We start from the raw sequence: 17911 nt of genomic DNA, 5'->3' as shown, positions 1-17911 counted from the left end.
ATTCCCATGCACCAGTTTTTGTCCTTGAGGCACGAGTCAGGCGCTGGGACGGGAGATTCAACCTCTTTTAGTATAGTAAAGAGTTCTCTGGTGTTAGATTTGGCTTGTAGGATACAGGTGCTATAGGATGTATGTTTGGCTAAGGTAATGTCTTTTTTGTATTGGGAGGCTAGTCTACTTAGGTTAGTCCTGTTTTTCTCCGAGGGATGTGATCTCCAGAAGTGCTGTTAAGTGGCCGTGCAGAGATAATAAGAAAAGTAATAATGATACTAAAAGAAAGGGTTGTTAAGAAGGGACAAGCCCAAACAATATTTTATTTTTATTTGAAAGCTGGTCTTTGAATTAAGTGTTGCTTGGTATTCATGTCTGGCCTCCAAAGGATAACATAACACTTGGGAATGAAGATACAGCCGAGAAGTCCAGCACCAGAAGACAAGATGGCAAAGATCTCCACGGCCACCATGTACTTCCCCTGCGTGCTCAGGTAAGCAGGGATGAAGGAGACCCAGACGGCCAGGAACACAAGCATACTAAAGGTCAGGAACTTGGCCTCGTTAAAGCTCTGGGGCAAATTACGGGCATGAAATGCAACCACAAAGCTGATGCTGGCCAACAATCCCAGATATCCCAACATCAAGTAGAAGAAGAGAACAGAGCCCTCGTCGCACTGGAGGATAGTGGTGTCCCCCATCTGTATCTTCACTGGAAATGGGGGGTCAAGAAACAACCAGGCTGCACATATGAGTATTGGAACCAATGAACAAAAAAAGACTACCCCGTATGGTACTCTGGTTCCAACCCATTTTGTAGAGCGACTGCGAGGATCCCTTGCATTGAATGCTATTATCACAGTTAAGGTCTTTCCCAGAATGGTGGAGATGCTGATGGCAAAAATTATACCAAAGGAGTTTTGCCGCAGCATGCAGGTTACGCTCAGGGGATGGCCAATGAAGGCAAAGGAGGAGAGGAAGCACAGCATGAGGGCAATTAGAAGAAGATAGCTAAGTTCTCGGTTGTTTGCTTTGACGATTGGCGTGTCCTTGTACTTTCTGAAGACCCATAGAACAAAAAAGGTGCTCAGGAAGAGGAGTAGAGCTAAGCATGATAGAGCTGTCCCCAAAGGTTCTTCAGGGGCGAGGAACTGGACCCTTGTTGGTTCACATTGGGTCTGTCCTTCATTTGGCCACTGGTCTTCAGGACATTTCCAGCAGTCGACTGAATCTAGGTGTGAAAATAAGGATGTTCCTTAATGATTACAATACCCAAATACATTCGTTACAATCCCTCAATTAGAAAACAGAGCTGTTCAAAAGAAATGATATTTTGACAAATCAATAAACATAAATTCAGGATTATTTAATGACTAGTTGAGTAGGAGTGCTAGTCGAGGTCGGTGGCTTTTTTGGGAAGGTTTTGTCTGGGGGAGAATGTGTGCTGCAGTATAAGAGGTAGGATGTATTGTGTAGAGAATGTGTGATATAGTGGAGGATGGGTCAGTCTAGTAAAAGAGGTGTGCCCAAGTGGATATTGTTGTGTTGTAATGGTGTTCTAGAGGAACCATTGTAGCCTAGAGGAGGAGACATGGTCATGTGGATGAAGTGTCTTCTAGACATCTGTTATTTCTCATTTATATTGCACTTAATGCTTTAGCACCAGCTTATAAGCGCTGGACCTGGGATTTAGGCTATCAATTGTTCTCAAGAGGAGTGTGTTGCCCCTGAGCTATCCTCTAGCTCAATGCCTGTTGGAGGAGGTGTGGTATGGTAATCTATAATGCCTAGGAGGGTGTTTAGACAGGAAGCAACGTTGAAATAGTGGAAGAGATGCAGTCTAGTAGGAGAGGTGTCACCTAGTGGAGAGAGTATGGTCAAATTAAACCTGTTTTCTAGTGGATGTTGTATGGTCTAGTGGAAAAGAAGAGAGCTAGCCAGTGAGGTGTGGACTAGTGTTAGAGTAGTGGTCTGTATTTCCTGGAGGAAACATTCTGGTGACATGGAAGAGGAGTCCTAGTTAAAGTTGTTCAGTCTAATGAACGCAGTGAAGCCTATAGGTTGAGGTGTGTCAATGCAGGGAAGTCCAGTCAAATGGAGAAAATATGTCCTAGCAGAATGGGGGTGGTCTATATGACAAACATGGACTAGTGGAAGAGGTGTGATCTAGTGATGAAGGTGTGTTCTGATTGAGAGGTTAAGTGACTAGAGGAATAGATTGTGTGATTTGGATTTACACTGGAGCATAATCAATGCTCCTTTGAAAGTTATTGTGTATGACACTTTAATATAAGTTCTAACAAAAGTGTTCATTCTTCCACTCACCAGGGAAATACTCTGAACATACTGATGTAAACATAATTTGCTCCTGACCCCCTTTATTGTTAGATTGGTTCGATTACTTTGCTGTTTCATGCTCCCTTCCCTTTCTGTCGTTTTCTACTTCTACCTCTGAAAAACCCCCATATATGTATTTTTAACTCAACACCACCATTTCGTTGTCTGATTCCCTTGTCTCCATCCACAAATAATCTGACCACACTGGAACCAAAGAACTCTAAGTGGCCAATAACTAGGGAATAGATGTTTCCTGCTGTGCACCCTATCTCTGGAACATGTTACTGTAAGGACTGATTTTCTATACTCGGGCCTGGTGGACAGATCTATAGAAGGCCAACCCCTATTGTGACAGGAACAACCCTGGGAAGCTGTAGCCAAACCAGATCAAGGTAGCAGCGACAGGGGATCTAGGCTAAGTCTCAAGAGGTGGTGAGCTTGTGAAGGGTCCATAATGAGCACATACAATGGTAATCACAAATTACACTCAGACTGTATGTATACAAATGCAGTTATTTATTTATGGCCACATATCACTATGAAAAATGACCACTAACAGGTTGAAGTATCACAAAACCACTAATAATAGATTACATATATACAGTCATTGAAGTAGAGCATAACGCAAATCAAACCCCTGTAAAAGAAAGTGCAGATTAGGTTAGGTACTACAGATTCACAGAGACTTAACTCTATCTTCAAATGTCCTTCCCTAAATTCTCTGCGGCCTTATTCCCCAAAGTTCAGGCAAGTTCCAACACAGTCTGTGGTGCAGGAAAAATTGAAGATAGGGTCTCTGGGGCCCAGTGAACAGTTCCAAGGGTTAGAAGACAGTGGGCCTCATTACAAGTCAGGCGGAATGGGTTAACGGGGTCCGCTAATGGATGCGGGCCCCTTATTCCAATTCCGCCTGATTACGAGGTCCCCTCGCGGGACACGGTAAGGACGTCTGGTAAAACCAGGCGTCCTTACCGGGTCCCGCGAGGGGTCCAGGGAGCTAACAACAGGCCGGTTGTAATCGGCCTGTTGTTAGCTCCCTCTCCCATTCCCATTGTGCCCTATGGGGGCTCAGATGGGAATGGGGAAGGTCCAGGCCTGGTTCCCTGAGGGAGGAATTACCGGGCCCTCCGAACTCGGAATGGCCCGGTAATTCCCCATTCAGGGAACCCGGACCCGGTTTTGGAGGCAGCCATGCCGCCAATAGCGGCATAGCTACCGCCAAAGCCGTAATGAGGACCAGTGTATTATAACTAATAGAAGTGTCCGCAACTTTCGGAATGCTTGTGCAAGCCAGCAATGGGAAAGCCATATTATAGCGAAGGTTTTATAAAAGTTAGGAAAACATTTAAAGGGATTTTATATTACATATATAAAATATTTGGGGGAGTATGTCTCAGAGCTTTATTCCATTACTACAGACGATTTCTGGAGATGATGCTGCAATACGCAAAATAAAAAGCTGCCGACGGACATTTACAGACTGCGGTCGATTGGATAAGGAAACGCTGGCGGAGCCGGCGGGAGCTCTCTAATATGTGTGAATTAGCTGTGCTGGTTAGATGGGAATGTGGAGTGCAAGTATTATTGTAGCTAAATGATGTGATGACACTTGAGTAACAGGAGTGGTAGCTGCAATCTCCCAAAGAAGTGATGTTTAACATCTGCTGGGATTCTTCCGTTCCCTCTTCTCTTGTGATTTTAGTGATATCATTTAAGTGCTTTTATGCATGTGATTATATGTAAGATTGTATATGATATGCAATAGAGTTGAATATATATTCTGTATGTTGTTGAATGTTTTCTTTTAACCTTTTTGTGTAAGGTTTATACTGAAACACAATAAATAAAGCATACTAATAATAAAGGGAGTTTAGGGGCAGGTAAGTACCACTGTGACCTACCTACCCCCCGTACTCTGATTCTTCCCAGGACTTGGAAGGTCCTCACTTTCCCCGTTCCTGTTGAATATCTATATTTGGGCATTGGTCATTGTTATTCTCATGCCGATGACACCCAAATCCTGATCCGTCTAGACCAAGATCAGGTTGGGATCTCGTCATGCCTTCATGACTGCCTGAAGGCGGTTGGGGACTGGATGGACCAGAACTGGCTTAAATTTAATGGTGATAAAACTGAGGTAATGGTGGTGGGTTGTCCTTCGGACTCCTCACTGTGGACCCCTGCTTTCTGGTCCACGTCTCTGGGTCCTTTTCCTGGCCCAGTGAGCAAAGTCAAAAATCTAGGTGTCATTCTTTCTGCCTCCCTCTCTATGTCGAACCATGTCACTGCTGTCTGCCAGTCTGCCCACGATCAGATTAAAATCCTCAAGAGGGTCTTGCCCATGATACCAGAAGCCATCTGCCCCCCGTGGTGGCAGCATTAGTCCTTACGCAGTTAGATTACTGAAACTCTCTTTATCTATCGCAACCGATCGGCCTTACACAGCGGCTTCAGCGCATGCAGAACCTGGTGGCCAGGTTAGCCACTGGCTCTCCCTACAGCGCTCATATTTTGCCAGTGCTCCATTGACTCCATTGGTTTCCAGTGGCCCAACGTGTCCATTTTAAGTCACTCTGTATCGTCCATCGTGCATTCCACAGCCAAGGAGCTGAGTTTCTGCAGTCCAAATTCCTTCGCTATACCCCTGAATGTGACTTACGCTCCTGCACCACTAATCTTCTTACTGTCCCTAGTTTTAACCGTGAAAGGGTTGGTGGCAGGGCTTTTTCCATTGCCACCGCCAAACTCTGGAATAATCGTCCACTGTCACTCAGAAGCACTCCTAACCATTTCGGTTTCATCCTATTCTAGCCTCCTCGTTCTCTCTTTATTGGTTCTCCCTTCGGTAAGCAGTTTTCCTCACCAGCACCATGATGCCCCTGGGGGGCCGTGTGCTATACAAATTCAAATAACATAACATAACCTAAGAAATGAAAGGTCCCTTACCCGTCAACACTGAACAAGGGATAACTATTCTTTGGTAAACACAGCCAATGCATATGACGCCATACCAGATTAAAATAAATTGTTAAGTAGAACAGAAATGTACTTCACCTCCTTCCTCACTGCTGGGTTGCAAACACATGCAAATGCCCAGTGGTTGCAGATAACACAGTGAGAACTGCTGCAGATGATAAATACCACTATGAAAGGTTTGAATGCCTTAAGGGAAGAACTGAGAGCAGACAGGCTCATAACTCTCCAAAACAGGTATGTCCTTGATCTTATTACAGCCATGGAGATTGGATTGTGTGCAATAATTAGGCCGTCTTGCTGCACATACCCACCCTCCCACAATGAGGAAAATGGGACCCTCAAAGAGGCAATAGCCACCCTGAAAGGAGTGCACACATAACCGGAGTAAGAGGTGGTCAATATTGTAGATGAAGAAAGGTTTACCTACCTGTTCTCATGAATACCCACTTGGTTAGCTAACACCTTCAAAATACCAGTAGCCATATTGGTACTGGTACTACTAGCTTTCTGTGTTCTAAGATTATCAATAAGCCAATGCAAAAAGACAGCCAAGATAGCAATAGGAATGACAATAGCGATACAAATGGATACTCATGTGCACAAGAATAGCCAAATGGATGGCTTCCCCCATACCCAAGCAATGGAAAGCCCTATCATCCCTCCAGGGTCAAAATGTATACGTCCTCGGGACCCTCACAAGTCCACTTAGCACTGGGTATATTGTGATTCCAATGGGGAATACTGCTGTATGACCTGGTGTTTGGCCGACCATGTGAGACATGCAGGCAGCTTGAGGGGGATGACTAAAATATGGATACCCAAAGAGCCCAATGAGGGGGAGAGCAGAAGGGAGAGTGTGTGCGAGAACTCAAGCAGAGGTGGGAAAGGTTGGGAGGCAGATGAATACGTCATCCATAACTTTTGCACAGGTGAAAAACATTAGTCACTAAGACAACCGTACCACCCTTATACCAGGCAGAACAGCAGGATATGGAAACAATCTAAGCTGAGAATGGCAAAGTAGTCAAACTAACATTGTAACAATACACGCATTTAGACACAAAGAAGATATGCACTCAACATGAAGAACATCTACCATAAGCGATAGGTAATATATGCATTCATGCATGAAGAATACTAACATAGCATCCACTAGGCACGAAGAGCACTAGCATAACCAATGTATAAATTGAACACAACATGAAAGACATGTGAATGCTGCTCACTAACATAGATAAAATATATCATGGGGCAACCATCTACTCCAAAATGGAAGCCGCAGCACACGATTATTAAATGAATGCCCTAGGACTTCTAGAGACTTAAAATAGCTAAATCCACAGCAATACAGATCCTTGTAGAGCTCAGACATTAGCTAACAACCCAAGCCAAGGTTACAGTGGAATACATGAGGTTAGGAACGGCAGAGAGAAGGTACGAGATAGCAATTCCCAGTATGTATACTCCCAGATTAATTAAGAGCACAACCAGTCTTTGTTAGTCAGGTGCAGTAAAATAGCAAGCCAAAAGACAGCATGAAAAATAACTGAAGAGCGTCTCCAGTGGCAACAGAAAACACGACATTGATATAAATATTAGCTAAATTCTCAATAGATACAGGAGACATCTATTGCAAACATGGTCCCATCACACGTGACCCACAATTGGAAAATGTTATCTATTCATTGGAAACTTACACAGATAGGACACTTGTTGTACTCCCCACACGTACACACACATGCACACAGACACGACACATTACACAGGCCAAGTATAAATAGATCACACTGGCTCATGGCCTAGGAATGTGGGATGGTAACTTTTTTAATTGGAAGAAAAGCAATCTTGGACCTCTTTCCCCTACCCTCCATGTGGCTCATGTCTTGATGGCCTTTCAATTGTCCAATTTTGGGGTAGGAGAAAGCCAACCTATCAGAGTCCTTGGTGTTGTGCCGCCCATGAAATAAGGTGCCAACCAATAACCCATTGTAGAGGTAATGTATTTTACTTTGATACATTTAGAAGAGGTTGCTGTTTTGTTTTTACTTGGCCACGTGGAGGGACCTCAAATGTACGCCCCCCTAGACCCTAACAAAACAAGTTATTGGACTCAGATAGGCAAGAAATCATACTTAGACCAATGGTTATAGGAAAAGAAAATGGCTCCTTATAGGCCTTTTATTCACACCTTATACATACCACATAACTAACAACTAACACATAACATAAAGTCATTTATACATAAAGAAAATGCATCACTGTTAGGATAGTTGCAGAAGACACCTGCATCACAGCCACCTCAACACTGCTTCGTCCCAGAGCAGGTAGGCAGAGAGATCACTCGTGTTAACGGTGTCTGGAGCAGAGAGACCGCCCTCTCAGCGAGACTGCATCACCCGGGGGTCCAAATTCTTCATGTATTTCCAAGAGGAATACCTCTTCTCTTTATGGGGGAATCCCCGCCCCTTTTGCTTATGACTGCCCTCGGCCAAAGACCAGATCACAAGCATAAGGACCACAGAGTGGCAAAATCCAGCTAGAAGTGGAAAAACCCAGCGTCCCTTCCTTGCCTTTGTTCCCAGTACCCCTTATCACTGCACCTGCAGAGCGCTCCCACTCTCTTTCTGGCTCGTCCATCAGCGGACAATACAACAACTATTCTCCACTGTTGGTTTATTTAACAGCATTATGTGACCCTGCCTCTGCTGCAAAAAGGCACGTTTACTTACTGAGCCCACGAAAACGTAGGCATTCATTGCAGTGATGGAAGTTAATGTCCAAAATGGGCGCTCTGGCGCCATGTTGTTTTAGCACATTTTTCGCATAAGCGCTACAGTTGGAGGTGGAGCCAATAGAAATATGAAGACCTATAGAGTGCATATGTAGCCATCACCACTAACCAATTCCCATTCCCCGTAGATTTCCGTAGGATTCCGTAGACTGATAAAATGTGATGATGTCACTCATGATGAAGTTGTACTACTTAAATCGTTGTCTGTAAAGGATTTGCTGAGAGCAGCGAGATTGTAATGCTTGTTTGGTGTCCCTGCTTTTTTTGACTGATAATAAAGCTGGATTTACCCACGCACTTTGTCTACTTCGTCTTTGGGTCCGGTTTTGATTGACTACATGTCCTCTGGGCTAGTTGGGACTTTTTTGGGCCGTCTTCAATGATCCCCCACTAACCATCATCAGCCTCACACGTGCATGAACACACACACACACACACATTCACCCACCAGTCAGGCAGCCTTATAGCTTCTCACTCAGTAATTCACAAAAGCACCAAGACCAATTACACTGCATTCTCACTCACATGCCCACACTTGCACAGACAACCCCTCACATGCACTCAGGCATACATACATGCATACATACATACGATGTTCACATGTGCATGCACACATACAGACATATGTTTTAATTCCTGCAAAAAAAGAATTGAGGTCTAAGGATTGCGCTCTTTTCTGAAATGATAGGCTTAGACTTGTGATGGTGAAAATACTTTTAATGGATAGCGAAAAAAACAATTGTTAAGGTAATGTTCACTCTTTAGACACAATAATTGAGTTCACAACTTGTCTGTAAGTTCAGTTGTCCACAATTGGCTTTCTTTCTGGTCAATCTGTGGGTAACACCTAATGGTTCAGTTGAGGTTCTCTGATTATCCACTTGTTTTGTCTCTAAGTTCTATTGCTCCACTTTACTAGATAATTCCTAACACGTTTTTATATCAGGATATAATGCATGAGAGTCCTCGACAAGTGTTTTAATTCCCTATTTCTCTAAAGCCTCAGGATTGCTGAGTGGGCACTTAAAGGTTTTGGGTGATTGTGTCGCCTCTGGCCTTCCTTGACTATGCCCCTGCCAGGGATAAGGTGCCTGGAAATCCTGACTTAATGGCCCTGAGTGAAATGAAGTGATGTTGAACCCGCATGGGCCCTCTAAGACGAGGTGACTGATGGGTTGGATGGGCATGCAGAAGTTACTCAAACATTAATAAAAATATAGACTCAGGAAGTTGCCAAATACTTGGCTGTTTTATTAACAATTATCTAAAACAGGAAGTGCAACGGACATCAACGGACGTCTCATGGCAAGGTCTCACTGAGTTTCATAAAAACATACACTTTTCTAGTAAAACCTCATCATCACTGAGGTCACACTAAGAGGATTGTGGTTGGTCTATGTGAAACATCTACATATACTTTCTATGGGGTGTGTGGTTATGATTGGGTCTCTATTATCAGGTGGGCAACTAAGCCCTTCTCTAGTACAAGTCATCTTCCTCGTCATAACATACACAATGATTTATTGGTTCACAAACAATAGGGCTCTTTGATATGTGACACGCTTGTACCCTTCTGGAATATTCCACTTGCTAGCAGCACGCAAGCTGGTGCCCCAGTTGTTAGTGGGTTGGGCTTGACCATGCCTCCCCACCCAATTAGCCCAACATCTATCACCACTCTTACTTTCTGTCATTCAATTAGCCGTTGAACATGGTCTTGCAAACTGCACAACTCCTGGTGATAAAAAGGGAGTGTCTCAACGTTATCTGCCCAAGTCTATTTCCATCTAGGTCACGTGACTGGAGACCAGAATTCGAGCTTCTCCTCTGTATTTAATGGTTTTTAAAATGAATACTACTTGGCACTCATTGTCTTTTTGCTGTGCCTTGGCAGGGGCTCAGCCCGTCTCTTGAATTAATTGTATCTCTTGAAGCTCGACAACCAGTTCTTGGCTGCACTGGCCTTTTGACACTGGACCAACCAAGCCCTCTTGGATTCTTTCTTGCTCGTCAGCTACTTTTATTAACTGCGTCACACTTTCGGCTTCTCAGCTCATGGGGTCTCAGTTTGCTAAAACATTATGTGGAACATCCAGATTTCATTTGCATATATATATATACCTTTGCGCATCGCTGCAATGTATTTACTATGTATAGCCAGCCTTTATGATTAAGTCTACTTGCGTTTCCAGCATCTGTACAGTTATAAAATGGTTTGCATTTTTTCACATGTAATCTTCATTTTGCATGTGAAAGTTTCCTCAATTCTTACTTCGTCACCAAATTCTGTCTGTTCTCTTTACTTTCTCTTCTGTTATTCTCTGCTCAGTGTGTCACTTTATGTCATGTGACATCACCAGTTAGCTCTTTCGTCCCTCTTCTCTTGCTCTTCAGAGATCTTCCCCAAGAGACTTTCAGCTCTTCGTGTATACATAAAGAAATATTTTCTAAATGGATACTTTGCTTCAAGGGCTGCTCATGTTATTGGCATCATTACATGTGTCTTTTCTTGTCACTATTTTCAATTCCCAACATATAGTCAATTTAGTGGCAGGTCTTCCGGTAGAGGCTTTCGACTCCTCCTCTATACTATTAAGAATGGCTCAGTGTACCTAGTAGGCAGTATTAAAGGTTTAGGTACCCATATTGATGTTTGCCGATACCCAAAATGACAAAAAGAAAGCAGTTTTGGGGTGCTTGGCTGGCTATTCTCCCCTGAATTGGACAAAGACTGATGTATTTTAAATATTTCTCCTAATGTCCGGCAGAGGGACTCCCAGGATCCCCCCTTTTTTTGCATAATTTAAGTAACTTTGTGTTTCACCCTAAGTTACATGGGGAATCTAGACGTGGACCCCTTGCTCACTACTCTTAGAGAGGCACAGCTCCTCCCTACTGATGAGGTCCAACCAGACCGAAACACGTGTCTGGGGATGCTGTTGGTACTCTTGTTCAGAGGAGAATTGCCTTGCATTTTGGTGTTGGACTGCCCCAGGGCAGGACAAAGACTGATATGTTTGGGATATTTCTTCTCTGTGAAAGATAGTGAGCTAAAGACTCTGGGTTAGTCTCTCGTAACCAGGACTAATGTCTGGCAGGGGGACTCCCAGGACCTCCCTTGTTTTTGATATTGATATTGATATTTTATTTCTATCGCGCTCATACACAAGTTATTCAGAGCACGACAAGGCAAGGAAAAGGAAACAGGGGAGAACAAAAACAACGATCTTACTAGGCCCAGTGAAATTGAGAACACGCAAGTGCATGGGAGAGGCGGAGGGGGAGAAGTGCATGGAAGGGGGGAGAAAAAGAGAGTGTGGAGCAAGGTGAAATACAGATAAATAATAATACATTTATAAATAATAAAGGCAACAAACAATGGTAGAGCAGCCAGCAAGTGGCAAGTGGTGGGTTTAAGGCAGCAGGCAGGGGTAGGTCTGAAAAGTGCTGGAAGAAAAAGGTACTGGGCCTCATTACGAGGTTGCTGGTAAGCGAAAAACGATGCCGGTAATGGCTAACCGGCATCGCTTACCGCTCTGGTGTATAACGACCCGTCAACCCGCTATTAGCAGCACCCTAAATAACGGTGCCATTAATAGTGGCATGGCCGCGTACACACGCACCTCTGGGGAGCAAATACCGGCATGCCGGTAATAGGAGGTAATCCCAACCCACGCGGACATGCAAATACCGGCATCACGAAGCCAGTATCCACGGGCTGCACAATGCTGCCCATACAGGCATCGCAGACCACCCGCAAACAGCAATCAGGATACAAGGCAACTGCCACAGGTGCACACAATCCCTACAGGTGGAGTCAATGGAGGCTGGGCCAGTATAAAATGAGCACACCCACACACCACACCCCTTCCAACACCAACATGCTACCACTAGCTGTTGCAATCATGGCGCTGGAGGACATGCCCATACTGCTACAACTACAGCAACAACAGCAACAACAACTACAGCAGCAACAACAGGCAGCACAGAGGAGACACAGGAGGAGAAGGATGGTGAGACAGGCCCAGCAATTACCACCAGCGCAGCTAGCAGTGCCTCGTAGGCAACCAGCAATCCCTCGCACCAGACCCAGCCCTTTTAACCTAACCCCTGAGCAGATCCACACCTTGTACCTGTTGGACCGTGACACCATCACCACCATAGTGTACATGATACAGAACGACATTGCCAGCCTCTAGAAATACGCACTGCCATCCCCCCCACTACTAAAGTTGGTGTATGTGCTCAACTTCCTGGCCACGGGCTCCTACCAACACACAGTGGGCCAGCTGCATGGCATTTCACAGCCACTATTTTCACGCATGTTGAACCAAGTTCTGGATGGCCTCCTGAAGCACGCAAGCAGCCACATATCCCTACCACGGACTGCCCAGGAGATAGCCGACTCCAAAGTAGGCTTCCATGCACTGGCAGGCATGCCCAATTGTGTTGGTGTCCTCGACTGCACCCATGTGGAATTGGTAGTCCCCCATGCCGTAGAGGTGGTGTACCGCAATCGCAAGCAATACCACTCCATCAATGTGCAAATGGTATGAGACTCCAGCAAGATCATCACACATTGCTGCACCCGATTTCCTGGATCCACACATGATGCCATGGTACTGCGCAACTCCACGCTACCCCGTCACATGGAGCGACATGCTGGACCACATGCCTGGCTGCTTGGTGAATTGTGAAACTGTCCCATGGCAGTGCTTTGGGGTACTGATGTGTAAGGACGCATAAGGGGGGGCATACTCCACCTGGGTAGGAAAGGGGGGGTATACTCCACCTGGGTGAGAAAGGGGGGCATACTCCACCTGGGTGGCAATTGCCGGTAATTGGAGAATGCATGCAGAGCTAAACATTCCTGACCTGATTCGGCCAAATGTAACATGACACATCACTGGGCAACATTTCACAAATTATGCATATCGATGACAACAAGTAAGAGGCACAACCAGGCCACCATGGTGATGGCAAGCAATGCATGAATGAACAGGATGGCAACTGAGGCAATGTGGTCAGTGTGACCATGCATAGTGAAGAATGAACAGCATGAATTGGAGGCTAAACATTGTCGTACTACCACAGCACATCTGCCTCAGCATGCATGATTACACCCTGCATCATCTATTCAACCCCATCCAGACTACCACACCTCATGAGAGTATAGATTGCATCCAGGTGACACATTTGCATGCGTACAGGGACATGTGCATGCCCACACCAAATAGCTGCCGCCATGACTGTGCTCCCTGAAGGTGGCAGTTCAGAGTGACACACACCTATTTGTATCTGCTTGCAGGTGATGGAGGATATCCCTTGAGGCTGTGACTACTTACCCCTGTGCGGAACCCGCAGAACACCCATGAGGAGGAGTACAATCGTGTGCACACCTGTACCCGTGTTGTGATTGAGCAGACCTTTGGCCTGTTGAAGGCGCGGTTCCGCTGCCTCAGCAGGTCTGGTGGGGCACTCCTATATAGGCCTGAGAAGGTGGGGAAGATCACCATGGCCTGTGTCATGCTGCACAACATGTGCATCCGGAGGAATGTACCACTTCCACCTGACATTGACATGCATGGCCCGGTTGAGGATGATGAGGATGGAGACGGAGGTGAAGTAGCCCCCCTGCAAGTACGTGATGCACGGGATGGCCATGCTGTACGCCAAGCACTAATTCATGAATACTTCTGGAACACAGGGACTATGATAGACATGTGTCAGTGACACACTGGCTCCATGTGGACATGCACACTTGTATTGTTGGAAGTTGGCCACTGAACACCATCACACATTAAATGAACATGCACAAAATGAAGAATGCCCAGCCATTGTCTTTTTGCCACACAACAGGTGTATTTTTCAAATGAGCAACAGTGTGTGAACACTCCCCCCCAACCCACAGTGAACTCCCTAACCCACCCTACAAACCCCAAATGTACTCAAATGATTGTACCCTTCACCAACAACCATGTGTCCCACTCCCATTGGTTGGCCACTCTACTTCTTGGCCTTTTTGTTATCCGGGGGTGGCATCTCCGAGGGCCGTGCACTCCTCCGGGTCATCTAGACAGGGATTGTGGGGGCTGAGGTTGCAGGTGTTGTAGCAGAGGATGTGTCAGAGGCAGGTTCCACGCCTGCTCCAAGGTGTGGCCGCTGCATATGGAGCAGGATGGACGTTAGGACTTGCGTTACTGCCCCCAGACAGTCCCTCATGAGGATTGCAGACGCATTAACGGTGCAGTGTTCGCAGCAATGGCCGCTGTGGTCTCCCCAATATCAGTAGCAATGGCCCTCCTAGTGTCCTCCCCATCGGCAATATACTGCCGCATGAGATCAAGCATTGACTCCTGTCGTGCCTCCACCCTCGACAGGCGAGCCTCAAAGGTGTTGGTGGTAGCTGGAGTGGTGGGGGCTGGAGTGGTGGTGGCTGGAGTGGTAGTGGCTGGAGTGGTAGTAGCCGGGGTGGTGGCAGCCGGAGTGGTGGATGGTGCATGCATGGGGCCCACATCCAGGGTGCTGTCCTCCTCGAAGAGGCACATGTCGGAATCTCTGAGGTCGGAGTTGTGGAGGCAGGGATTGTCACTGCTGTCGCCCTCCATACGGGGTGGGGAGGTGGTTAGGGGGCTTGGGTTGGGTGTAGTGGACACCACTGTGACACCCTCGGTGTCCACATGTGCATCCACAACGTCCGCGGTGGTTGGTGGTGCAGGAACGGAAACCCCTCCCACTGTTGTGGGTGGCTTCTGCTGGTCTTGATATGTGTGGCCCACACTGGCAGCAGGTGTTTTTTTCTGGGTTTCAACCCGATCTGGCACACTGCCTGTTGGTCTGGCCTGTTTCTCTGGCTGGGGGTGGTGGTGGCCCTTGTCCCATGGCGTGATGTTGATACCCTTGCGGCCCTCTCCTGACTGGCATCTTCCTCATGGGTGCCTGGGGGTTAGAAGAGATGCAGGTCATCAGTGATGGTGTTACATGCCAGCGACATACTATTGCGCTGTGATATATTCATACATTCATGCATCCATTTATTACAGGGGTGTGGCAATTGGTGTTTTGAGGGGGCATGTAGGCTATCAATGCATGGCAGGTGGCATGCCATTGATATGGGGTCTGTGTGTTGGGTTACATGGGCACGGTCGTGTTATGTTGCCCGTGTGTTGGTATTGGGATTGGTACTCAGCATGCATTTGTGTGTGGTAGGGTGTGGCACGCATTCTTGACTTGGATATGTTGATGTGGATCTGGGACATGCATTGGCTTGTCTAGTCTCACTTCCACGTCACTTGTGCTACGTCATGGCTTCCCCTACAGGGATGTGCAGGGTCACTCACCTCCTTCTGGGGATGATGCAGCGCTCATCTCCACCTCTCCAAATCCCTCTATTGACTCGGGATCAATGAATGAGCAGGCAGTCTCCTCCCAGGGCATCAGCTCTGCTGACTGCCAGGATGTTCCTCACCCTCAAGCGGAGGTCGTCCCACCTCTTGCGGCAGTCACGCACAGTTCGTGGGGTGGTCCCCACGGCCGACCCCCTCTGGGCAACCTCCTGCCAGATTTGCTTTTTCTTCATCTGGGCAGCATGCTTCATGTCATTTGACTTGATTATGTCTGCATGTGCAGCCAGAGTGTCCGCCAGCATGTTTAGCTCAGCGTCAGAGATACGCTGTTTGCGCTTCCGGGGGGGTCGTCTTCCGGGTGGCCTTGGACATCCTCAGGGTTTTCTGACACAGCACGACACGAAAAGACTGGTGGTTAGGGAGGATGGCAATAGATTGTGTTTTTAAAGATGGCTGCCAGCCCATTTCCAGTTCCTGCGCAATGACGTTATTTCCGGGTCCGGTTTTGCGAACCCGGTATTAGCATGGTGGTATTACCGTGCTGGTATTTAGGGGTTGCTCCGAGGCGGTGATGGTATCGGCGGGCCCCGCAATGCCGCTATAGGGGGGTTGGAGGGCCTTTAGCGGCATGCCGGTATTGCCATTACTGGCATGGGGGTTTGCGCATGCTCGTGCACTCATAATCACCCGCTATTGGCAGGTTCATACGAGCCCGGTAATGAACCCGCCTTTGCCGGACTACTCATAATGAGGCCCACTGACTATATGGGTACAGATACAGACCCCAGTGTAAGGGGCGACCCAGAGGCAGTGCATGAGGGTGGCAGGGTGAGCAGGCACCTGGGTCCGGAGGACAGAGGGTGGCCAGGGGCATGGTGCCCAGAGAGAAACATATCTACAGTAGAGGGGAGGGGGCGGCGCCAGAAGAAAAGAGGAAGGTCTTGAGGTGCATCCAGAACCAGAGATGGTTCTCCTCAAGTTTCAGATTGACAGGGATGCTGTTCCAGAGTGAGGCCCCAGCCGAAGACAGAGATCTACCCCCAGCTCGTTTCTTTGAAAAACGACTGACACTGAGGGAGTTAGAGGTAGAGGAGCGGAGTGCTCGAGATAGGAGGTATTTGTGGAGGGATAGCTGAAGGTATGTTGCACCCAGGCCCCAGAAAGCCTTGAGGACAATGCAGAGGGTTTTGAATTTAATCCTTGCTTCCACTCGGAGCCAATGGAGAGATTTCATAGCTGGAGATATATGATCCCAGGGCTTGAGGCCAAGGACAAGTCTCGCAGTCCTGTTCTGGATCAGTTGCAGAGGGCGGAGAGTAGAGGCAGGTAGATTAAGAAAGAGACTGTTGCAATAGTCCAACCTGGAGAGAACCAGAGCTTGGGAGACAGTAAGGTTCTGGGGGAAGGAGAAAAAAGGCAGAGTACCTCTGAGGAGGTGCAGTAAAAGTTTTACTCTTTTGATACATCAGCAATGTGGGAAGAGAAGGAAAGTGTGGAATCAAAGGTGACACTGAGGTTCTTGGCCTCGCAGGTGGGGGTAGGAGGAGGGCCAAGGGAGGCCGGCCAGAGAGTGAGGGGAAAGGAAGGTGATGGTGTGCCTATAAGGAGGATCTCTGTCTTGCTGGCATTCAGACAAAGATAGTTGGCAGCATTCCAATATTGGATTGCAGTTAGGGAATCAGTGATGAGAGAGGCTGAGGAGGTGGCCGAGGGCAGCCTAAAAATGAGTTGAGTGTCGTCTGCATAGCACTGGAAGTTTGAGCAGAAAATGGCAATACAACAGGCAAGAGTTGCCAGGTATTGGTTAAAAAGCCAGGGGGAGAGGAGAGGTTAGACCCATGGGGAACACCAGAAGTGGAGAGGAAGATAAATGATAGGAAGGACCCAAGTTGGACCTGGGAGGGTCCATCAGAGAGGAAAGAGGTCAGCCAGGCCAGAGCCTGAACAGTGATACCCAGGTTGTCACAGAGATGGTTGAGCAGGATGGTATGGTTGACCATGTCGAAGACAGAGGAGAGATCGAGTAGGCTGAGGACAGAGGGAATACTAGAGTCAAGGTTGGAAAGCAGATCTTCACGGATGTTCAGGAGAGCAGTTTCCATGCTTCTTCCAGCTCTGAAGCCAGACTGATGATCATGGAGACAACCAACTGAATCGGTGTGAAGATTTAGCATAATTTAAGTAACTTTGGGTCTCATCCTAAATTACTGGGGGAATCCAGACATGGGCCCTTTGCTCACTATTCTTAGAGAGGCATAGCACCACCCAACTGATGAGGTCCAACCAGGCCGAAACACATGTCTGAGGCTGCTGTTGGTACTCTTGTTCAGAGGAGAATTGCCTTGCATTTCGGTGCTGGACTGCCCCAGGGCAGGACAAAGACTGATATGTTTTGGATATTTCTCCTCTCTGAAAGATAGTGAGCTAAATAATCTGGGTAAGGCTCTCATAACCAGGACCAATGTCCAGCA

The 17911-nt window shown here is 47.1% G+C and overlaps 1 protein-coding gene across 1 annotated transcript in view; it reads right to left on the bottom strand.

The window, feature by feature from the left end:
* Window positions 1-319: 319 nt before the first annotated feature.
* Window positions 320-17911, bottom strand: part of LOC138481605 (vomeronasal type-2 receptor 26-like) — a 69382-nt gene continuing 51790 nt past the window's right edge. The window contains exon 4 of the mRNA XM_069613802.1: window positions 320-1221. Within this exon, the coding sequence (XP_069469903.1) occupies window positions 320-1221 (902 nt within the window). The remainder of the gene's footprint in view (window positions 1222-17911) is intronic.

The sequence above is a fragment of the Ambystoma mexicanum genome, chromosome 5p, assembly GCF_040938575.1.
Source record: "Ambystoma mexicanum isolate Mex_15411 chromosome 5p, UKY_AmexF1_1, whole genome shotgun sequence".
Lineage (NCBI taxonomy): Eukaryota > Metazoa > Chordata > Amphibia > Caudata > Ambystomatidae > Ambystoma > Ambystoma mexicanum.
The sequence above is the reverse complement of the archived record's forward strand: the minus strand, read 5'-3'. Positions and strand labels throughout refer to the sequence as shown.